Raw genomic sequence first — 24,779 nt, forward strand, 5'->3', positions numbered from 1 at the left:
ATATGCATATTCTAGTTTCTGGGCAGGAGTAATAACCAGATTAAATCGGGTACGTTTTTTTATCCGGCCGTGAAAATACTTCCCCCTATCCTAAACAGGTTAACAAACAGTGTCATATTATTATTATTATTATTATTATTATTATTATTATTATTATTGTTGCTGTACTGTCTATAACTACCTTAACAAACAGTACTTATTATTATTATTATTATTGTTGCTGTAATGTCTGTAACTACCTTAACAAACAGTGACTTATTATTATTATTATTATTATTATTGTTGTTGCTGTACTGTCTAGAACTACCTTAACTAACAGTGACTTATTATTATTATTATTATTATTATTATTATTATTGTTGCTGTACTGTCTATAACTACCTTAACAAACAGTGACTTATTATTATTATTATTATTATTATTGTTGTTGCTGTACTGTCTAGAACTACCTTAACAAACAGTGACATAATTATTATTATTATTATTATTATTATTGTTGTTGTTCTGTCTATAACTACCTTATTTAACTAACAGTGACTTATTATTATTATTATTATTATTATTGTTGTTGCTGTACTGTCTAGAACTACCTTAACAAACAGTGACTTATTATTATTATTGACAGTTACCATGGAGATGAAATGTCACACCTACAAGTTAATGTGATGCATTAAATCACCTGACTGTTTCTATGTCTGTTAGTAAATGTTTTATTTATCAAAGAGATAATGAATAAATGAGAACAATTGACAATCAAGAATTAGTTGTTACTGTGTTAACCACAACCAACATGCAGGATCTCTGTTTAGGGGTCAGTGCTCTAAAATGAGTCTCTCTGGGGAGAGAGAAGAGGGGGGGCCCTGCCTCTAAAATGAGAATCTCTGGGAGACATGACAACAAAGCTAAGAGGTAAGATGACAGTTTTATGAATAATTTATTAAGTTTATTTCCAAAATAAATAGCTATGTTAAGATGAATGCAGTTACTGTAAATCTCTCTGGATAAGAGCATCTGCTAAATCAGGGGATCTCAATCCGGGGTCTGTGGAGGTACTGCAGGGGCTCTACGGCACCCTGACTGTACTCGTTGCAATGTAACACATTTGATAGAATTTTCACATGACACGACCACTTTTCCTACTCTTAATTATTGCCTAATATAATGGAATGCATATTTTCTTTACCAATTCTGATCGTTGTTACAATAACAATTTTGACAATTTTACCGTTATATCAACACACTCTTCACTCCCCGTTTAACAACTCTAAATAGCTTTAGCATAGTAGGCATCAAGTCCCTTGCCAATAATGTTGCCTACAACGTTGCATACAATGTTCATTTTCATCAAACACATATTACGCCCGAGATGCCTTCAATTTGCCTAATTTATAGCCATGCCCAATTTAGGATTATTTTTTAACAACGTGATGTTGCGCTCCAAAGGGATATCTTGAAATAACATGATGTAGATAATTAAATAATCAAAAGAAAAACGTGTTTATTTTACACTTTTACAGTGGGGGAAAAAAGTATTTGATCCCCTGCTGATTTTGTACGTTTGCCCACTGATAAAGAAATGATCAGTCTATAATTTTAATGGTAGGTTTATTTGAAAAGTGAGAGACAGAATAACAACAAAAAAATCCAGAGAAACGCATGTCAAAAATGTTATAAATTGATTTACTACCAGCAGCATCCTAGTTATCCTAGCTAGTCGGTACAGCTAGGTAAGCTAGCTAGCTACTCTACCAGCAGCATCCTAGTTATCCTAGCTAGTCGGTACAGCTAGGTAAGCTAGCTAGCTACTCTACCAGCAGTATCCTAGTTATCCTAGCTACCAGTACATCATCACCGGCTGCCTGCATTTCTTGTGGACCGATGGAGCTCCCCAGTTGTTTCTTCCACCTGTTCAATCCCGTGGAGGGCTTGTCCCTCTATCGTTGACGGATGCTGGCTACCTCTGTCAGGTTCTCCTCTCTTCACTAGATGGACGGTAACTTTAGTGTTTAACCCCTCTGTATCCAAGGACTAATCTTTTGAATATTATTTTCAGGGCGCCTCAAGTAGGCTGGACACATGACGTTTTTTTTAATTCTCAGCTGCCTCACCAATGTCTGTAGGTGAATTAATAACTTTTAATTGCTAAATATTTTCAATAGATGGCAGCATAAGACCACGAAGCATCAGTTATAGGCTACAAGCAGCAATATGATTGAAATAAAATAGCATGCAACCACAGACTATATGTCCCATGATTTTCTAAAATGGTCACTCATTACTTTAGTTAGCTATATATCTCGTATTAGGCCTGTGTTGCTTTTGGGAGAGCAAATAAATAGTGACTATAGCAGGTATTGAACCCCTGGTAAATGATCACTACTCAGAACTTCAACCTCAGTATACATACATTATGAAACATCATCTTAATATCTGATATTGCGAGTAAACAACCTCGGAATAGAAAAGATGAGCATGTCTTCCAGCCCGCCAATAAATGACATAATTCAACCCTCCCGGTTAGTAAATTTACCTCAACATTTTACCTTTAAATTAAATTTACCTCCACATGCCCCTGGCTTGCTCGAGAAGGCAGAGCGGGTCGATGCTGGTTGATGAATTAGAGAATGAATGTACTGGGAAAATATGTTTTTCTCGACCAGAGGTGACTGAATTAATGTTCAGGCTTAATGATAATCGTTATATTAATGAAGTGTAAAACATGAGCATAAAAACAGGGAATAATAAACATCAACGATCGTTATATTACTTCACAGTAATCTGTTAAATGCTTTTTCAGTCCTTCCTCTTGCGTTAGCAGTGTGGAAATGGACAGAAAGAAGCCACACAGGAGTTTTCCTGTGAGGGGAGTGGCGATGCATCCAGGGAAAAAGCTAAACTAGTATTCTGAAATATCATTTGTGGTCTTATGCTGCCATCTATTGGAATTATGTAACAACTGCAGTAGTACTGAAACATGTGTTATTCCTTACTAGAGTAGTAATTACTCAGAATTACTAGTTCATTTTATCACTTACAATCATAAAATAACAACTTATACCATAACAAACAATTAAACTGACATAAACCAAAATCACTATATATGTTGGGGACCCCTTCCCGCTCTGATCCCGGTAACGGGATTGCTTGACAAGATACCATGGCGGGAAATTCAAAACTGCATGAATCAAATCATTTCCATTTCTCAAGCAATCAACTATTTTTCACCATTTGAAAGATAAACATCTCCTAAATCCAACCACATTGTCCGATTTCAAAGAGGTTTTACGGCGAAAGCATAAAGTTAGGTTATGTTAGGAGAGTACATTGAAAATAGCTGTGTGTAATGTTTTGTCAATGCAAAGACAGGCGTCACCAAAAGCAGAAAACCAGCTAAAATTATGCACTAACCTTTGACAATCTTCATCAGATGACACTCCTAGGACATTATGTTAGACAATACATGCATTTTCTGTTCCATCATGTTCATATTTATATCTAAAAACAGCATTTTACATCGGCGCGTGATGTTCAGAAAATGTGTTCCCCCAAAAACTGCCGGTGAATTTTCTAAAATACTCATTATAAAACGTGGATAAAATATTAAACTGTTATTCAAAGAATTATAGATTAATATCTCGTGAAAGTAACCGCATTGACAGATTTCAAAATAACTTTACTGGGAAAGCACACTTTGCAATAATCTGACTACTGCACTCAGAAAAATACACTAGGCTATACAGTTAACTGGCATGTTGGAGTCATCTAACATCATAAATAACATTAGAACTATTCCCTTACCTTTAATAATCTTCATCAGACGGCACAGGAATCCCAGGTCCACAACAAATGTTGTTTCTTTCGACAAAGTTCATAATTTATGTCCAAATAACTCCAAGTTGTTCCATGTTGTTAGCGCGTTCGGTAGGCTACTCAAAATGTAGGGCGGGGGAGGGAAAAGTCACGACAAAAAGTAAAAAAAAAAATCTATTTACGTTCGTTCAAACATGTCAAACGTTGTTTAGCATCAATCTTTAGGGCCTTGAGAACGTGAAACGGATAAATATTTCAACAGGACCTCTCCTGTGTCTTGATAAACGTTTGAAATACAAAGTCTCATTACACATGAGCGCGCAATAATGAAGTGACGACATCCCAGGGACGTCAACTTCCCTTCCTTCTCATCCGGTCTCTGTTCATCATAGACGCTTCAAACAACTTTATAAAGATCGTTGACATCTAGTGGAAGCCGTAGGAAGTGCAAAATGAATCCTTTGTCACTGTGTGTTCTATTGGCAATGACTCAAAGATAGTACAGCCACAAAATTCTAATTTCCTGCTTGTATTTTTCTCAGGTTTTTGCCTGCCATATGAGTTCTGTTATACTTACAGACACCATTCAAACAGTTTTTAGAAAATTCAGAGTGTTTTCTATCCAAATCCGTTAATAATATGCATATCCTAGCTTCTGAGTTGGTGTAGGAGGCAGTTAAAAATGGCCACATATTTTTTCAAAATTCTCAATACTGCCCCCTAGCCCTAACTAGTTTTAACCCACTGTTCCTTGGCTGTCATTGAAAATAAGAATTTGTTCTTAACGGACTTGCCTAGTTAAATAAAGGTAAAATAAATAATCTTCTGTATACCACCCCTACCATTTCACAACACAACTGATTGGCTCAAATGTATTAAGAAGGAAATTAATTAACTAATTAACTTTTAACAAGGTACACCTGTTAATTGAAATGCATTCCAGGTGACTACCTCAAAAAGCTGGTTGAGAGAATGCCAAGAGTGTGCATAGCTGTCATCAAGGTGGCTACTTTGAAGAAACTCAAATATAAAATATATTTTGATTTGTTTAACACTTTTTTGGTTACTACATGACTCCACATATGTTATTTCATAGTTTTGATGTCTTCACTATTATTCTACAATGTAGAAATAGTAAAAATAAAGAAAAACCCTGCAATGAGGAGGTGTGTCCAAACTTCTGACTGGTACTGTACATATGGACATACTATGAAGTATGTGCATCAATAGACTCTGAAGGATTCAAGTGGAACTGAGATGAAGTGAATCAGTAGGCCTATGTGATTATGTTACAATTAAGTTACACTTGTTAAATCCACTTCAATCAGTGTAGATGAAGGGGAGGAGACAGGTAGGAATCAAGAATGGTCCACACAAAGGACATCCAGCCATCTTGACACAACTGAGGGAAGCATTGGAGTCAACATGGGCCAGCATCCCTGTGGGACGCTTTCCACACCTTATGTGTCCATTTCTTAATGAGTTGAGGCTGTTCTGAGGACAAAAAAGAGGGGGGGACACTCAGTATTAGGAGGGTGTTCTTAATGTTTTGTACACTCAGTGTATGTCTTTTGCTTTATGTAATGCCATATATTTTAATGCTTTATGTAATGTATTTAATCTATTGATATATAATTTTGATACATTTTGAAATGTAGTTACATGGTGATTCATTATGTTTTTCAGAATCCCCAACCAAACTCTGAGACCAGTCTCTCCAGTACCCAGTCATCTGTCCATGAAGAGTGACTCCTCTATGCATCATCCTGTACAGTTTAGTGATGGATCAGGGACCTTTGACCCCAGGTAAGTTACCGGTCAGAATTGATGATATTACTATTGAAGAGGAGAACCTTCAAGATCTGAAACCAGATGTATTTTGTGTATCTGAGTATATACTGTAAAGCATCTGCTTATCATTTGTTGTTTATGTCATATATTTTTTATACAGTAAGTGCACAAAACATTATGAACACCTGCTTTTTCCATGACGTAGATTGACAAGGTGAATCCAGGTGAAAGCAATGATCCTTATTGATGCCACTTGTTAAATCCTCTTCAATCAGTGTAGATGAAGGGGACCAGACAGGTTTAATAGGGATGCATCGATATGACATTTTTGGCCGATACCCATATCCGATATTGTCCTTGCCAAACAACCCGATATCCGATATTTTCCTTGCCAAACAACCCGATATCCGATATTTTTCTTGCCAAACAACCCGATATCCGATATTTTCCTTGCCAAACAACCCGATATCCGATATTTTTCTTGCCAAACAACCCGATATCCGATATTTTCCTTGCCAAACAACCCGATATCTGATATTTTCCTTGCCAAACAACCCGATATCCGATATTTTCCTTGCCAAACAACCCGATATCCGATATTTTCCTTGCCAAACAACCCGATATCCGATATTTTTCTTGCCAAACAACCCAATATCCGATATTTTCCTTGCCAAACAACCCGATATCCGATATTTTCCTTGCCAAACAACCCGATACCGATAACCGATATTTAAAATTTTAGCTGCCTTCTCAGCATTCTACTACAGTTAAATAGTTGAAACACACACACACACACACACACACACACACACACACACACACACACACACACACACACACACACACACACACACACACACACACACAGACCAAAAAGTTATTTTGTTGGCATTTACGTACAGTGAGGGGAAAAAGTATTTGATCCCCAGCTGATTTTGTACGTTTGCCCACTGACAAAGTAATGATCAGTCTATAACTTTAATGGTAGGTTAATTTGAACAGTGAGAGACAGAATAACAACAACAAAAAATCCAGAAAAACGCATGTCAAAAATGTTATAAATTGATTTGCATTTTAATGAGGGAAATAAGTATTTGACCCCCTCTCAATCAGAAAGATTTCTGACTCCCAGGTGTCTTTTATACAGGTAACGAGCTGAGATTAGGAGCACACTCTTAAAAGGAGTGCTCCTAATCTCAGTTTGTTACCTGTATAAAAGACACCTGTCCACAGAAGCAATCAATCAATCAGATTCCAAACTCTCCACCATGGCCAAGACCAAAGAGCTCTCCAAGGATGTCAGGGACAAGATTGTAGACCTACACAAGGCTGGAATGGGCAACACGACCATCGCCAAGCAGCTTGGTGAAAAGGTGACAACTGTCGTGTCTTTGGCTATGCCGGATTAAGTGATATGACATGCTAACTTAGAAAATGATTTCTCTGTAATTAATATTACCTGATTAAGCTAATCATGTAAATGTAATTAACTAGAAAGTCGGGGCACCACGGAAGAACGTTTATAGAGCCGTTATCTTCCGAATAAACTCTTAAAATACTTAGTAATATTTTACATCGATAGCAGTCAATGTTAACCCTTGTCTTATTTTCAGTCTCATAATGAAAGTTGTAAATTCTTGGTTATCTTCACGAACCCTGGCTAACAAGTTGAATCAGCAATACAAAATTGGGTTTAATTATTTATTTACTAAATACCTAACTAATCACACAGAATTACAAATACACAGAATACAATGATGTCATACAGAAAACATCCCTGGTGGACGGAACCTGTATGAAAGCTGGTTACACAAAGGAAAGGGGGTTGGGCTTGAATGAAAGAGCGGGAAGATTTAGGAACAAAGAAACAGCAGCTATGCTATCGTAAATACATTATCTTATGCATTCTAAATTACCGCCCATTTGGAAAAGGAAAATGCAATAAATATTTACTCTGAGCTGCGCTTCGGTAGATTGGTCGTAGATGCTGGCCGGGTTGGCCAACAGACCTTCCGTACTCGGAAGTACTGGAACCACCTGGTTATCTTTTCGTCAAAGGATTATATAGTGGAGAGGGGGAGGGAGGTGTTTCATCGTTTATAACCCCTGTCTCTTCACAGGGTTGGGCCACTGATCGAGCAGGGCACTTTCCTTATGAAAACCCAAATCTCTCATTCGGAAGCTAAAATTACATTTCATCTCCTAACAAACATTTTCAATATCAAACATTTCAATTGCATAACAATTCCATGTGACTCTGATAACTACTGGGCGTATACTTTCTCAGATACAGTTTATGTCGTCCTGTCAACAGTCATAATGTCTCAGATGACAACCGAACTGACATACATACTCATTACGTTCCCAAGCATATTTCCAACTGGTTTTATTAACAAAATATGTGGTACCTTTCCCCATTTGTTTGATGTTCCAAGACTCTCTATATTTAACACAGGCTATTCAAGTCCTTCAGTAGATTCAGAGAGGGGGAGAAAGGTATTTATGGGGGGGGGTCATAAACCTTACCCACAGGCCAACGTCATGACACAACAGTTGGTGCGATTATTCGCAAAAGGAAGAAACACAAAAGAACTGTCAATCTCCCTCGGCCTGGGGCTCCATGCAAGATCTCACCTCGTGAAGTTGCAATGATCATGAGAACGGTGAGGAATCAGCCCAGAACTACACGGGAGGATCTTGTCAGGCTGCTGGGACCATAGTCACCAAGAAAACAATTGGTAACACACTACGCCGTGAAGGACTGAAATCCTGCAGCGCCTGCAAGGTCCCCCTGCTCAAGAAAGCACATATACATACCCGTCTGAAATTTGCCAATGAACATCTGAATGATTCAGAGGACAACTGGTGAAAGTGTTGTGGTCAGATGAGACCAAAATGGAGCTCTTTGGCATCAACTCAACTCGCCCTGTTTGGAGGAGGAGGAATGTTGCCTATGACCCCAAGAACACCATCCCCACCGTCAAACATGGAGGTGGAAACATTATGCTTTGGGGTCTTTTTCTGCTAAGGGGACATGACAACTTCACCGCATCAAAGAGATGATGAATGGGGCCATGTAACGTCAAATCTTGGGTGAGAACCTCCTTCCCTCAGCCAGCCACCTCTGTGATTGCCAACAAGGGTTTTGCCACCAAGTACTAAGTCATGTTTTGCAGAGGGGTCAAATACTTATTTCCCTCATTAAAATGCAAATCAATTCATAACATTTTTGACATGCGTTTTTCTGGATTTTTTGTTGTTATTCTGCCTCTCACTGTTCAAATAAACCTACCATTAAAATGATAGACTGATCATTTCTTTGTCAGTGGGCAAACGTACAAAATCAGCAGGGGATCAAATACTTTTTTCCCCCACTGTATGTCGCCATTACCATTAAAACATAATCAAAACCTATTTATTTTACTTTCTTGCTGCCGGGCGCACCGATTTGTATCAAGAACTGCAACGCTGCTGGGTTGTTAATGCTCAACAGTTTCCCGTGTGTCTCAAAAATGGTCCACCACCCAAAGGACATCCAGCCCACTTGACACAACTGTGGGAATCATAGGAGTCAACATGGGCCAGCATCTCTGTGGAACGTTTTCTACACCTTGAAGAGTCGATGCCTTGACAAGTTGAGGCTAATTGTAGGGCAAAAGAGGAGGGACACTCAGTATTAGGAGGGTGTTCTTAATGTTTTGTACACTCAGTGTATGTTTTTGCTTTATGTAATGCCATATATTTTAATGCTTTATGTAATGTATGTAATCTATTGATATATAATTTTGATACATTTTGAAATGTAGTTACATGGTGATTCATTATGTTTTTCAGAATCTCCAACCAAACTCAGTCTCTCCAGAGATCAGTCTCTCCAGTACCCAGTCATCTGTCCATGAAGAGCTACTTCTCTATGGATCAGCCTATGCATTTTAGTAATGGATCAGGGACCTTTGACCCCAGGTAAGTTACCGGTCAGAATTGATGATATTACTATTGAAGAGGAGAACCTTCAAGATCTGAAACCAGATGTATTTTGTGTATCTGAGTATATACTGTAAAGCATCTGCTTATCATTTGTTGTTTATGTCATATATTTTAAGACACTGTGTTTACAAAACATTATGAACACCTGCTCTTTCCATGACGTAGATTGACAAGTTGAATCAAATCAAATTTTATCAGTCACATGCGCCGAATACAGTGAAATGCTTTCCTACAAGCCCTAACCCACAATGCAGTTTAAAAAGTATGAATGAGAATAAGAGATAAAAGTATAGAGCAGCAGTAAAATAACAATTGCTAGACTATATACAGGGGGTACCGGTACAGAGTCAATGTGCGGGGGCACTGGTTAGTCGAGGTAATATGTACATGTAGGTAGAGTTATTAAAGTGACCATGCATAGATGATGACAGAGAGTAGCAGCGGCGTATAGGGGAGGGGGGGGCAATGCAAATAGTCTGGGTAGCAATTTGATTAGGTGTTCAGGAGTCTTATGGCTTGGGGGTAGAAGTTGTTTAGAAGCCTCTTGGACCTAGACTTGGCGCTCCGGTACCGTTTGCCGTGCGGTAGCAGAGAGAACAGTCTATGACTTGGGTGGTTGGAGTCTTTGACAATTTTTAGGGCAATTCCTCTGACACCGTCTGGTATAGAGGTCCTGGATGGCAGGAAGCTTGGTCCCAGTGATGTACTGGGCCGTTCGCACTACCCTCTGTAGTGCCTTGCGGTCGGAGGCCGAGCAGTTGCCATACCATGCAGTCATGCCACCAGTCAGGATGCTCTCAATGGTGCAGCTGTAGAACCTTTTGAGGATCTGAAGACCCATGCCAAATCTTTTCAGTATTCTTTGGGGGAATAGGTTTTGTCATGCCCTCTTTACGACTGTCTTGGTGTGCTTGGACCATGTTAGTTTGTTGGTGATGCGGACGCCAAGGAACTTGAAGCTCTCAACCTGCTCCACTACAGCCCCGTCGATAAGAATGGGGGCGTGCTTGGTCCTCTTTTTCCTGTGGTCCACAATCATCTCCTTGGTCTTGATCACGTTGAGGGAGAGGTTGTTGTCCTGGGACCACACGGCCAGGTCTCTGACCTCCCTATAGGCTGTCTCATCGTTGTTGGTGATCAGGCCTACCACTGTTGTGTCATCAGCAAACTTAATGATGGTGTTGGAGTCGTGCCTGGCCGTGCAGCCATGAATGAACAGGGAGTACAGGAGGGGACTGAGCACGCACCCCTAAGGGGCCCCCGTGTTGAGGATCAGCGTGGCGGATGTGTTGTTACCTACCCTTACCAGCTGGGGGCGGCCCGTCAGGAAGTCCAGGATCCAGTTGCAGAGGGAGGTGTTTAGTCCCAGGGTCCTTAGCTTAGTGATGAGCTTTGAGGGCACTATGGTGTTGAACGCTGAGCTGTAGTCAATGAATATCATTCTCACATAGGTGTTCCTTTTGTCCAGGTGGGAAAGGGCAGTGTGGAGTGCAATAGAGATTGCATCATCTGTGGATCTGTTGGGGCTGTATGCAAATTGCAGTGGGTCTTGGGTTTCTGGGATGATGGTGTTAATGTGAGCCATGACCAGCCTTTCAAAGCACTTCATGGCTACAGATGTGAGTGTTACGGGTCGGTAGTCATTTAGGCAGGTTACCTTAGTGTTCTTAGGCACAGGGACTATGGTGGTCTGCTTAAAATATGTTGGTATTAAAGACTCGGACAGGGAAAGGTTGAAAATGTCAGTGAAGACACTTGCCAGTTGGTCAGCGCATGCTCAGAGTACACATCCTGGTAATCCGTCTGGCCTTGCGGCCTTGTGAATGTTGACCTGTTTAAAGGTCTTACATTGACTGCTGAGAGCGTGATCACATAGTCGTCCGGAAGAGCTGGTGTAGTTGTATTCGATCTCAGTCCTGTATTGATGCTTTGCCTGTTTGATGGTTCATTGGAGGGCATAGCAGGATTTCTTATAGGCTTCCAGGTTAACTCAGTAACACTTTTAGAATATTGAGGTCATATGAAAACATTGTCCAAAACTCCAAAATATACCGTAACCCTAAAGATATTTATTTATTAAATGCATTTTAAGTTATGTAAACCAAAATGTTTTTCTATGTAGGCATCAGTATTTTGTCTCCCCCATACCCCAACTTCTTATCTTGCCAAATTTTTAAGGAGTTTTGTTTACACACCTCCTTGACAGTTTTGTTTACTCCCGCTCCTTGAAACATGAAAAGCTATGATCCCTTGTTGATGTCACTTGTTGAATCCACATCAATCAGTGCCAGGCGCACAGATTAGTGTTAAGACCTGCAACGCTGCTGGGTTTTTCCACGCTTAACAGTTTCCCATGTGTCTCAAAAATGGTCCACCACCCAAAGGACATCCTGCCCACTTGACACAACTGTGAGAATCATAGGAGTCAACATGGGCCAGCATCTCTGTGGAACGATTTCGACACCTTGAAGAGTCAATGCCTTGACGAGTTGAGGTTAATTTTAGGGCAAAAAGGTGGGGGGGGGGCACTCAGTATTAGGAGGGTGTTCTTAATGTTTTGTACACTCAGTGTATGTTTTTTGCTTTATGTAATGCCATATATTTTAATGCTTTATGTAATGTATGTAATCTATCGATATATAATTTGGATATATTTTGAAATGTAGTTACATGGTGATTCATTATGTTTTTCAGAATCTCCAAGCAAACTCAGTCTCTCCAGAGATCAGTCTCTCCAGTACCCAGTCATCTGTCCATGAAGAGCTACTTCTCTATGGATCAGCCTATGCATTTTAGTAATGGATCTGGGACCTTTGACCCCAGGTAAGTTACTGGTCAGAATTGATGATATTACTATTGAAGAGGAGAACCTTCAAGATCTGAAACCTGATGTATTTTGTGTATCTGAGTACATACTGTAATGCATCTGCTTATCATTTGTTGTTTATGTCATATATCTTTTATACAGTGAGTGAACAAAACATTATGAACACCTGCTTTTTCCATTACATAGATTGACAAGGTGAATCCAGGTGAAAGCTATGATCCCTTATTGATGTCACTTGTTAAATCCACTTCAGTCAGTGTAGATGAAGGGGAGGAGACGGGTTAAATAATTAGCATCAAGCCTTTAGGTACGTCACTAGATGTTTGTTGTTGTTGTTGTTGTAATGTGTAATTTCTTGTAACTGAGTTTATTAGAGGAATTACTGCACCCTCCTTTATCTCTGTAGTGGATGGTCTACTCTGCCAGAGGATCAGTATCTCTCTCTCCTTTATCTCTGTAGTGGATGGTCTACTCTGCCAGAGGATCAGTATCTCTCTCTCCTTTATCTCTGTAGTGGATGGTCTACTCTGTCAGAGGATCAGTATCTCTCTCTCCGTTATCTCTGTAGTGTATGGTCTACTCTGTTAGAGGATCAGTATCTCTCTCTCCTTTATCTCTGTAGTGGATGGTCTACTCTGCCAGAGGATCAGTATCTCTCTCTCCTTTATCTCTGTAGTGGATGGTCTACTCTGTATCTCTCTCTCCTTTATCTCTGTAGTGGATGGTCTACTCTGTTAGAGGATCAGTATCTCTCTCTCCTTTATCTCTGTAGTGGATGGTCTACTCTGTTAGAGGATCAGTATCTCTCTCTCCTTTATCTCTGTAGTGGATGGTCTACTCTGTTAGAGGACCAGTATCTCTCTCTCCTTTATCTCTGTAGTGGATGGTCTACTCTGTTAGAGGATCAGTATCTCTCTCTCCTTTATCTCTATAGTGGATGGTCTACTCTGTTAGAGGATCAGTATCTCTCTCTCCTTTATCTCTGTAGTGGATGGTCTACTCTGTTAGAGGATGAGTATCTCTCTCTCCTTTATCTCTGTAGTGGATGGTCTACTCTGTTAGAGGATCAGTATCTCTCTCTCCTTTATCTCTGTAGTGGATGGTCTACTCTGCCAGAGGATCAGTATCTCTCTCTCCTTTATCTCTGTAGTGGATGGTCTACTCTGTATCTCTCTCTCCTTTATCTCTGTAGTGGATGGTCTACTCTGTTAGAGGATCAGTATCTCTCTCTCCTTTATCTCTGTAGTGGATGGTCTACTCTGTTAGAGGATCAGTATCTCTCTCTCCTTTATCTCTGTAGTGGATGGTCTACTCTGCCAGAGGATCAGTCCAGGTGTGCAGTGTGTCAGCAGGTTCTGAGGGATCCGGTCTCCATCACCTGTGGACACAGGTTCTGCAGACAGTGCATCACCAGATACTGGGAGAAACCTGCTCCTTCAGGAGACTATGACTGCCCTCAGTGTAGAAAGAGATCCAGAACACTTCCTGTACTACAGCACCTGAGGGAATCCAATGATGCAAGAGGCTCTGAAAACAGTAAGAACACTTGCAGACCTGTGCTAAGTCAATACCTCAATATGATTTAAATGTAGTTAACCTCTTACATCTAGACGTTGCGCTAGCGGAACACCTGCTCCAATATCCAATGATAGGCGTGGCGCGAATTACAAATTCCTCAAAAATACAAAAACTTCAATTTTTCAAACATATGACTATTTCACAGCATTTTAAAGACAAGACTCTCCTTTATGTAACCACACTGTCCGATTTCAAAAAGGCTTTACAGCGAAAGCAAAACATTAGATTATGTCAGCAAAGTACCCAGCCAGAAATAATCAGACACCCATTTTTCAAGCTAGAATATAATGTCACAAAAACCCAGAAGACAGCTAAATGCAGCACTAACCTTTGATGATCTTCATCAGATGACACACCTAGGACATTATGTTATACAATACATGCATGTTTTGTTCAATCAAGTTCATATTTATATCAAAAAACAGCTTTTTACATTAGCATGTGACGTTCAGAACTAGCATACCCCCGCAAACTTCCGGGGAATTTATTAACAATTTACTAAATTACTCACGATAAACGTTCACAAAAAGCATAACAATTATTTTAAGAATTATAGATACAGAACTCCTCTATGCACTCGATATGTCCGATTTGAAAATAGCTTTTTGGTGAAAGCACATTTTGCAATATTCTAAGTACATAGCCCAGCCATCACGGGCTAGCTATTTAGACACCCGGCAAGTTTAGCCTTCACCAAAATCAGATTTACTATTACAAAAATGTTATGACCTTTGTTGTCTTCGTCAGAATGCACTCCCAGGACTGCTACTTCAATAACAAATGTTGGTTTGGTCCCAAATAATCCGTCGTTATATCCGAATAGCGGCGTTTTGTTCGTGTGTTCCAGAAACTATCCGAAATGGTATATCAGGGTCGCGCGCATGGCGCAAATCGTGACAAAAAAATTCTAAATATTCCATTAACGTACTTCGAAGCATGTCAACCGCTGTTTAAAATCAATTTTTATGCAATTTATCTCGTAAAAACGCGATAATATTCCGACCGGGAATCTCCTTTTCGGCAAACAGAGGAAAAATCACAAAGACGGGGGCAGCCAGGGCACGCGCCTAAGCCCACAGTCCCTTGATCGGCCACTTGAGAAAGGCGATAATGTGTTTCAGCCTGGGGCTGGGATGACGACATTCTGTTTTTTCCGGGCTCTGAGAGCCTATGGAAGACGTAGGAAGTGTCACGTTAGAGCAGAGATCCTTTGTAAAAGATAGAGATGGCAAAGAAGTTCAAGAAATGGTCAGACAGGCCACTTCCTGTAAAGGAATCTCTCAGGTTTTGACCTGCCATTTGAGTTCTGTTATACTCACAGACACCATTCAAACAGTTTTAGAAACTTTGGAGTGTTTTCTATCCAAAGCCAATAATTATATGCATATTCTAGTTACTGGGCAGGAGTAGTAACCAGATTAAATCGGGTATGTTTTTTATCCAGCCGTGAAAATACTGTCCCCTAGCCATAACAGGTTAACTACAATAATATGAGATAATATAAGTTACTGTAGTTGTGGAGGCCCACATTTCATCCTGTCAATGAATATGTCTGATACACATCCTTTTACTCCTCCTTGTAGTGGATGACAGCGTGCAGAGAGCTATAGTAAACCATAAAGCCAGTCTGAAAAGGAGGTATGAATGTGTGATAGAAGGCATGGAAACAGCAGGGAACCAAACTCCCCTCAACAGGATTTACACAGAGCTCTACATCACAGAAGGAGAGAGTGAAGGTGTTAACAATGAACATGAGGTGTGGCAGCTAGAGACAGCATCCAGGACACCAACCTCACATGACACAGCAATCCACTGCAATGACATCTTTAAACCCTTACCTGGCCAAGAGAGAAGCATCAGAACTGTGCTGACGAAGGGCATCGCTGGCATCGGGAAAACTGTCTCTGTGCAGAAGTTCATCCTAGACTGGGCTGAAGGGAAGGCAAACCAAGATGTGGAGATCATATTTGTGCTTCCTTTCCGGGAGCTGAACTTGATCAAAGATCTCCAGTACAGTCTTCTCAGACTTTTAAATGACTTCCACACAGAACTAGACATAGGCAATGCAAAGAAACTCACTGCCTGTAAAGCTATGTTCATCTTTGATGGTTTGGATGAAAGCAGACTTCCATTGGATTTCCAGCACAATGAAAAGGTGTCTGATGTCACCCAGACATCATCTGTTGATGTTCTGCTGACAAACCTCATCAAGGGGAATCTGCTTCCCTCTGCTCTCCTATGGATAACCTCCCGACCTGCAGCAGCCAATCAGATCCCCCCTAAGTGTATTGACCAGGTGACAGAGGTACGAGGGTTCAATGACCCACAGAAGGAGGAGTACTTCAGGAAGAGATTCAGTGATGAGGGCCTGGCCAGCAGAATCATCTCACACATAAAGACATCAAGGAGCCTCCACATCATGTGCCACATGCCGGTGTTCTGTTGGATTTCTGCAATAGTCCTTGAACACATGTTGAGTACAGACAAGAGGAGAGAGATGCCCACGACTCTGACTGAGATGTCCATACACTTCCTGCTCATTCAGACCAGCCTGAAGAACCAGAAATATCATGGAAGAGATGAGATGGATCAAGAGGAGCTCATGGAGTCAGATAAGGAAATTCTTCTGAAGCTGGGGAAGCTGGCGTTTGACAATCTGGAGAAGGGTAATCTCATGTTCTATGAAGAAGACCTGAAAGAGTGTGGCCTTGATGTCAAAGAAGCCTCAGTGTACTCAGGAGTGTGCACACAAATCTTTAAAGAAGAGTCTGTGTTATTTCAGAGAGTGGTATACTGCTTTGTTCATCTGAGCATTCAGGAGTTTCTCTCAGCTGTCTACATGTACCATTGTTACACTGCCAGGAACATGGATGCACTGAAGCCCTTCCTCAAAAGAAAGTCTAGAGGTGTGTCTGAAGAGCTAACCTTGCATGAGCTGCTGAAGTGTACCGTGGATAAAGCCTTGGAGAGTAAGAATGGACACCTGGACCTTTTTGTCCGCTTCCTTCATGGCATGTCACTGGAGTCCAATCAGAAACTCCTACGAGGTCTGGTGACACAGACAGAAAGCAGTCCGGAGAGCGTCCAGAAAATAATCCGATCCCTTAAGGTGATGCAGAGGAAGAACATGTCCCCAGAGAGGTGCATCAATCTCTTCCACTGTCTGATAGAGATGAAAGACCATTCAGTACAGAAGGTAATCGAAGTGTACTTGAGGTCAGAAAAGAGATCCAAAAACCTCACACATGCTCAGTGTTCAGCACTGGCCTACATGCTGCAGATATCAGAGGAGGTTCTGGATGTGTTTGACCTGAAGGAATACAAGACATCAGAGGAGGGTCGTAGGAGACTGCTCCCAGCTGTGAGAGGCTGCAGGAAAGCTCTGTAAGTATCACTGTAAATATCGCACACCAAAATAAATTGCAGTTATAGCAGTATTTTCATTGGCTGACTGGCTCTGTAAGTACTCATGTGACTATCCCTCAGACCAAACTTTACTGAATGTAGGAACAACAGTATTTTCATTGGCTGACTAAACTTTCTATCAGCTGAAAACTCTTAAACTACAATACAAACTGATCAGTAAAGTTGTAGCATTGAGCCATGAATGCACAGCCTGTACATTATTCGTGCACCATAACGGTGTAAGCTAGGAAAGCTGAGAATAACTTTTTAATACAACCTGTCTGTCATTGTATTTCTTCTGTGTTGGCAGACTCACTGGATGTAAACTCACAGACACATCCTGTGAAGTGTTGGCCTCAGTTCTCAGTTCAAACCCCTCACACCTGAGAGAGCTGGATCTGAGTAACAATGACCTGAAGGATTCAGGAGTGAAGCTGCTCTCTGCTGGACTGGGGAATCCCCACTGTAAACTGGAGACTCTGAGGTCAGTATTATATATAGTGTGGACTGTATACTCAATACAATCTAAATCTGATACCTCACTGTCTGTCTTTTGACTGATACTGCTTTTTAAACTGGTCTGGTCAGTCAACCCAAACATTTGTACAATACATGTTTCTCTCTACAAGCAATACTTCCATAATTTGTAATTTCTTATAATGATACATTCATTCATTTATGAATATATATTGCAGGTTTCAGGACACTGATTTATCTGAACATGTTGAACAAATATATATTTTCACCACCAAAGAATAGCAGTGTGATTTTAATATGATTTGACTCTTTGCAGGCTGTCAGGCTGTCTAGTCACAGAGGAAGGCTGTGCTTCTCTGGTCTCAGCTCTGAGGTCAAACCCCTCACACCTGAGAGAGCTGGACCTGAGCTACAATCACCCAGGAGACTCAGGAGTCAGACTGCTCTCTGCTGGACTGGAGGATCCACACTGCAGACTGGAGAAACTCAAGTATGTAGAGGGTTTATGTCAATGTTCATATCAGACATGTTTGACTTAAGATGAAGAAGATATGAATATATATGTTGTTTGAGAGAATAAACCAAATGCATCTGCCATTGTCCTTCTACGCTACTCGTTAAATTAACAGTGTGTATGTGAAGTCATGATGATCTCTTTGTCAGGCTGTCAGGCTGTGGAGTCACAGAGGAAGGCTGTGCTTCTCTGGTCTCAGCTCTGAGGTCAAACCCCTCACACCTGAGAGAGCTGGACCTGAGTAACAATGACCTGAAGGATTCAGGAGTGAAGCTGCTCTCTGCTGGACTGGAGGATCCACACTGCAGACTGGAGACTCTGAGGTCAGTATTCCTGTAGTTGGTCAACAAGTGATAGCTGTTCACCAGATCCACATGTGTTTACCAGGCACACATAGTCCACACCATATGTGTTTGGACAGTGAAGCTTACAGTTTTAAATATGGTGCTATGCTCCAGCATTTTTTATTTGAGATAGAATGTTTCATATTAGGTGACAGTACAGAATGTCACCTTTTATTTGAGGGTATTTTCATACATAGCTGTGTTACTGATAAGAAAGGAAAGCACTTTCTGTACGTAGTTCTCCCATTTGAAAAAGGTTTAAATATTCGGACAAATTCACTTATATTGTATTAAAGTAGTCATAAGTTTAGTATTTTGTACCATGTTCCATGCCTGCAGTGATTACATCAAGCTTGTGATTCTACTAACTTGTTGAATTCATTTTTCAGTTTGTTTTGGTTGTGTTTTGGATGTTTTTCCTAATAGAAACTGAATGGTGAATAATGTCCTGTCATTTTGGAGTCACTTCATTTGTATTGTCAGTAAGAATAGAAGATGTTTCTGAACACTTCTACATTCATGTGGATGCTACCATGATTATGAATAATCATGAATGAATTCTTAATGATGATGAATGAGAAATTTACAGAGGCACAAAGATCAGACCCCCTCTGTTATTGGTGTTATTCTGTATACTTCTGGCCCTTCTTTGGACACTGTGTTAACTAACCTCCAGACGAGCTTCAATGCCATACAACTCTCCTTCCGTGGCCTCCAACTGCTCTTAAATACAAGTAAAACTAAATGCATGCTCTTCAACCGATCGCTGCCTGCACCTGCCCGCATGTCCAGTATCACTACTCTGGACGGTTCTGACTTAGAATATGTGGACAACTACAAATACCTAGGTGTCTGGTTAGACTGTAAACTGTCCTTCCAGACTCACTATAAGCATCTCCAATCCAAAGTTAAATCTAGTATTGGCTTCCTATTTCGCAACATAGCATCCTTCACTCATGCTGCCAAACATACCCTTATAAAACTGACCATCCTACCGATCCTCGACTTCGGCGATGTCATTTACAAAATAGCCTCCAACACCCTACTCAATAAATTGGATGCAGTCTATCACAGTGCCATCCGTTTTGTCACCAAAGCCCCATATACAGTGGGTGAAAAAAGTATTTGATCCCCTGCTGATTTTGTACATTTGCCCACTGACAAAGAAAGGATCAGTCTATAATTTTAATGGTAGGTTTATTTGAACAGTGAGAGACAGAATAACAACAAAACATCCAGAAAAACTCATGTCAGAAATGTTATAAATTGATTTGCATTTTAATGAGGGAAATAAGTATTTGACCCCCTCTCAATCAGAAAGATTTCGGGCTCCCAGGTGTCTTTTATACAGGTTACGAGCTGAGATTAGGAGCACACTCTTAAAGGGAGTGCTCCTAACCGCAACTTGTTACCTGTAAAAAGATACCTGTCCACAGAAGCAATCAATCAATCAGATTCCAAACTCTCCACCATGGCCAAGACCAAAGAGCTCTCCAAGGATGTCAGGGACAAGATTGAAGACCTACACAAGGCTGGAATGGGCAACAAGACCATCGCCAAGCAGCTTGGTGAGAAGATGACAACATTTGGTGCGATTATTCGCAAATGGAAGAAACACAAAAGAAGTGTCAATATCCCTCGGCCTGGGGCTCCATGCAAGATCTAACCTCGTGAAGTTGCAATGATCATGAGAACAGTGAGGAATCAGCCCAGAACTACACGGGAGGATCTTGTCAATGATCTCAAGGCAGCTGGGACCATAGTCACCAAGAAAACAATTGGTAACACACTACGCCGTGATGGACTGAAATCCTGCAGCGACCGCAAGGTCCCCCTGCTCAAGAATACATATACATGCCTGTCTGAAGTTTGCCAATGAACATCTGAATGACTCAGAGGACAACTGGTGAAAGTGTTGTGGTCAGATGAGACCAAAATGGAGCTCTTTGACATCAACTCAACGCGCCGTGTTTGGAGGAGGAGGAATGCTGCCTATGACCCCAAGAACACCATCTCCACCGTCAAACATGGAGGTGGAAACATTATGCTTTGGGGGTGTTTTTCTGCTAAGGGGACAGGACAACTTCACTGCATCAAAGGGACGATGGACGGGGCCATGTACCGTCAAATCTTAGGTGAGAACCTCCTTCCCTCAGCCAGGGCATTGAAAATGGGTTGTGGATGGGTATTCCAGCATGACAATGACCCAAAACACACGGCCAAGGCAACAAAGGAGTGGCTCAAGAAGAAGCACATTAAGGTCCTGGAGTGGCCTAGCCAGTCTCCAGACCTTAATCACATAGAAAATCTGTGGAGGGAGATGAAGGTTCGAGTTGCCAAACGTCAGCCTTGAAACCTTAATGACTTGGAGAAGATCTGCAAAGAGGAGTGGGACAAAATCCCTCCTGAGATGTGTGCCAACCTGGTGGCAAACTACAAGAAACGTCTGACCTCTGTGATTTCCAACAAGGGTTTTGCCATCAAGTACTTAGTCATGTTTTGCAGAGGGATCAAATACTTATTTCCCTCATTAAAATGCAAATAATTGTATAACATTTTTGACATGCGTTTTTCGGGATTTATTTTGCTGTTATTCTGTCTCTCACTGTTCAAATAAACCTACCATTAAAATTATAGACTGATCATTTCTTTGTAAGTGGGCAAACGTACAAAATCAGCAGGGGATCAAATACTTTTTTCCCCCACTGTACTACCCACCACTGGGACCTGTACGCTCTTGTTGTCTGGCCCTCGCTTCATACTCGTCGCCAAACCCACTGGCTCCAGGTCATCTACAAGACCCTGCTAGGTAAAGTCCCCCCTTATCTCCGCTCACTGGTCACCATAGCAGCACCCACCTGTTGCACGCGCTCCAGCAGGTATATCTCCCTGGTCACCCCCAAAGCCAATTCCTCCTTCGGCCGCCTCTTCTTCCAGTTCTCTGCTGCTAATGACTGGAACGAACTACAAAAATCTCTAAAACTGGAAACGCTTATCTCCTTCACTAGCTTTAAGCACCAGCTGTCAGAGCAGCTCACAGATTACTGCACCTGTACATAGCCCATCTGTAATTTAGCCCAACTACCTCTTCCCCTACTGTATTTATTTATTTAGCTCCTTTGCACCCCATTATTTCTACTTTGCACTTTCTTCCACTGCATATCTACCATTCCAGTGTTTTACTTGCTATATTGTATTTACTTTGCCACCATGGCCTTTTTTGCCTTTACCTCCCTTATTTCACTTCATTTGCTCACATTGTATATAGACTTATTTTTCTACTGTATTATTGACTGTATGTTTGTGTAATACCCTTGTTTGAACCAAGTATTGAGTTTATTTGTTATAATTAATTGGTATTATATTTAAAAGGGCTAGGGGGCAGCATTGACACGGCTGGATAAAAAACATACCCGATTTAATCTGGTTACCACTCCTACTCAGTAACTAGAATATGCATATACTTATTACATATGGATAGAAAACACCCTAAATTTTCTAAAACTGTTTGAATGGTGTCTGTGAGTATAACAGAACTCAAATGGCAGGTCAAAACCTGAGAGATTCCTTTACAGGAAGTGGCCTGTCTGACCATTTGTTGAACTTCTTTTCCATCTCTATCATTTACTAAGGATCTCTGCTCTAACGTGACACTTCCCACGTCTTCCATAGGCGCTCAGAGCCCGGGAAAAAACAGAATGTCGTCATTCCAGCCCCAGGCTGAAACACATTATCGCCTTTCTCAAGTGGCCCATCAAGAGACACTAGCTTATGCGCGTGACCCCGACCGCCCCCGCCTTTGGGATTTTTTCCTCTGTTTGCCGAAAAGGAGATTCCCTGTCGGGAATATTATCGCTTTTCTACGAGAAAAATGTCGTAAAAATTGATTTTAAACAGCGGTTGACATGCTTCGACGTACGGTAATGGAATACTTTGAATTTTATTGTCACGAATTGCGCCAAGCGCGTGACACTTCTTTACTATTTCGGATAGTGTCTGGACGCATACGAACAAAACGCCGCTATTCGGATATAACGATGGATTATTTTGGACCAAACCAACATTTGTTATTGAAGTAGCTGTCCTGGGTGTGTATTCTGACGAAGACAACAAAAGGTAATGACATTTTTATAATAGTAAATATGATTATGGTGAGTGCTAAACTTGCCGGGTGTCTAAATAGTGAGCCCGTGATGCCTGGGCTATGTACTTAGAATATTGCAAAATGTGCTTTCACCAAAAAGCTATTTTAAAATCGGACATATCGAGTGCATAGAGGAGGTCTGTATCTATAATTCTTAAAATAATTGTTATGCTTTTTGTGAACGTTTATCGTGAGTAATTTAGTAAAATGTTAGCGAATTCCCCGGAAGTTTGCGGGGGGTATGCTAGTTCTGAACGTCACATGCTAATGTAAAAAGCTGGTTTTTGATATAAATATGAACTTGATTGAACAAAACATGCATGTATTGTATAACATAATGTCCTAGGGTTGTCATCTGATGAAGATCATCAAAGGTGAGTGCTGCATTTAGCTGTCTTCTGGGTTTTGGTGACATTATATGCTGGCTTGAAAAATGGGTGTCTGATTATTTCTGGCTTGGTACTCTGCTGACATAATCTAATGTTTTGCTTTCGTTGTAAAGCCTTTTTGAAATCGGACAGTGTGGTTAGATTAACGAGAGTCTTATCTTTAAATGGCTGTAAAATAGTCATATGTTTGAGAAATTGAAGTAATAGGATTTTTAAGGTTTTGAAAATCGCGCCACAGGATAGCCGTGGCTGTTACGTAGGTGGGACGAATTCGTCCCGCCTAGCCTAGAGAGGTTAAATAGGGGGACTAGATACATAACGTGCTTTTATTTTTCTAAATGGTGAAACAGATATGTGTGAAAATATCCTCAAATAAAAGGTGACATTATATACTGTCACCTCATATGAAACATTTGATCTGAAATCCACAATGTTGGAGTTTAAAGCCACATTTAAAATGTTATCTTCACTGTCAAAATAGATATGGTGTGGACTGTATACTCAATACAATCTAAATCTGATACCTCACTGTCTGTCTTTTGACTGATACTGCTTTTTAAACTGGTCTGGTCAGTCTACTCAAATATTTGTACTATATATGTTTCTATCTGCAGGCAATACTTTGATCATTTGTCATTTTTAATGATGATACATTAATTTACGAATAGATATGGCCGGTTTCAGGACACTGATATCTGAAAAATGTTGAAAAATTATACTGCCACTATTTTCACCACCAAAGCATAGCAGTGTGATTTTAATTTGATTTGACTCTTTGCAGGCTGTCAGGCTGTCTAGTCACAGAGGAAGGCTGTGCTTCTCTGGTCTCAGCTCTGAGGTCAAACCCCTCACACCTGAGAGAGCTGGATCTGAGAAACAATGACCTGAAGGATTCAGGAGTGGAGCTGCTCTCTGCTGGACTGGAGGATCCCCACTGTAAACTGGAGACTCTGAGGTCAGTATTCCTGTAGTTGGTCAACAAGTGATAACTGTTCACCAGATCCACATGTGTTTACCAGACACACATAGTCCACACCATATGTGTTTGGACAGTGAAGCTTACAGTTTAAAATTGGGTTGTGTTTTAGATTATATTTTTCCTAATAGTAACTTAATGGTGAATAATGTCCTGTCATTTTGGAGTCACTTCACTTGTATTGTCAGTAAGAAGAGCAGATGTTTCTGAACACTTCTACATTCATGTGGATGCTACCATGATTATGAATAATCAGGAATGAATCGTGAATAATGAGGAATGTGCCTCTGTTATTGGTAATGGTGAGAGGTTAGCATGTTTTGTTGTAGTCTCTGTTATTGGTAATGGTGAGAGGTTAGCATGTTTTGTTGTAGCCTCTGTTATTGGTAATGGTGAGAGGTTAGCATGTTTTGTTGTATCCACTGTTATTGGTAATGGTGAGAGGTTAGCATGTTTTGTTGTAGCCTCTGTTATTGGTAATGGTTAGAGGTTAGCATGTTTTGTTGTAGCCTCTGTTATTGGTAATGGTGAGAGGTT

At 40.7% G+C, this 24,779-nt stretch overlaps 2 protein-coding genes across 2 annotated transcripts in view; one reads left to right on the plus strand and one right to left on the minus strand.

The window, feature by feature from the left end:
- LOC123741878 (zinc finger protein 184-like) overlaps positions 1-24,779 on the minus strand; it is a gene marked incomplete at both ends in the record, with an annotated part of 464,177 nt that overhangs the window by 336,332 nt on the left and 103,066 nt on the right. The window lies entirely within an intron of this gene.
- LOC106597716 (NLR family CARD domain-containing protein 3-like) lies at positions 860-17,381 on the plus strand. Its single transcript, XM_045716015.1, has 6 exons — positions 860-909; positions 5,497-5,616; positions 9,436-9,564; positions 12,283-12,411; positions 13,716-13,951; positions 15,577-17,381. The coding sequence occupies exons 1-6, from the start codon at positions 872-874 to the stop codon at positions 17,379-17,381; spliced, it is 2,457 nt and encodes an 818-aa protein (XP_045571971.1). The 5' UTR covers positions 860-871.

Source organism: Salmo salar, chromosome ssa03 (assembly GCF_905237065.1).
Source record: "Salmo salar chromosome ssa03, Ssal_v3.1, whole genome shotgun sequence".
Lineage (NCBI taxonomy): Eukaryota > Metazoa > Chordata > Actinopteri > Salmoniformes > Salmonidae > Salmo > Salmo salar.

What these genes read in the sequence shown, in the direction of transcription:
- LOC106597716 (XM_045716015.1), top strand. Translation starts at nt 872, where the DNA reads ATGAGAATCTCTGGGAGACATGACAACAAAGCTAAGAG. An exon ending in TCAGGGACCTTTGACCCCAG is followed by an intron (nt 5,617 to 9,435) that starts GTAAGTTACCGG and finishes TATGTTTTTCAG; the next exon opens with AATCTCCAACCAAACTCAGT. An exon ending in TCAGGGACCTTTGACCCCAG is followed by an intron (nt 9,565 to 12,282) that starts GTAAGTTACCGG and finishes TATGTTTTTCAG; the next exon opens with AATCTCCAAGCAAACTCAGT.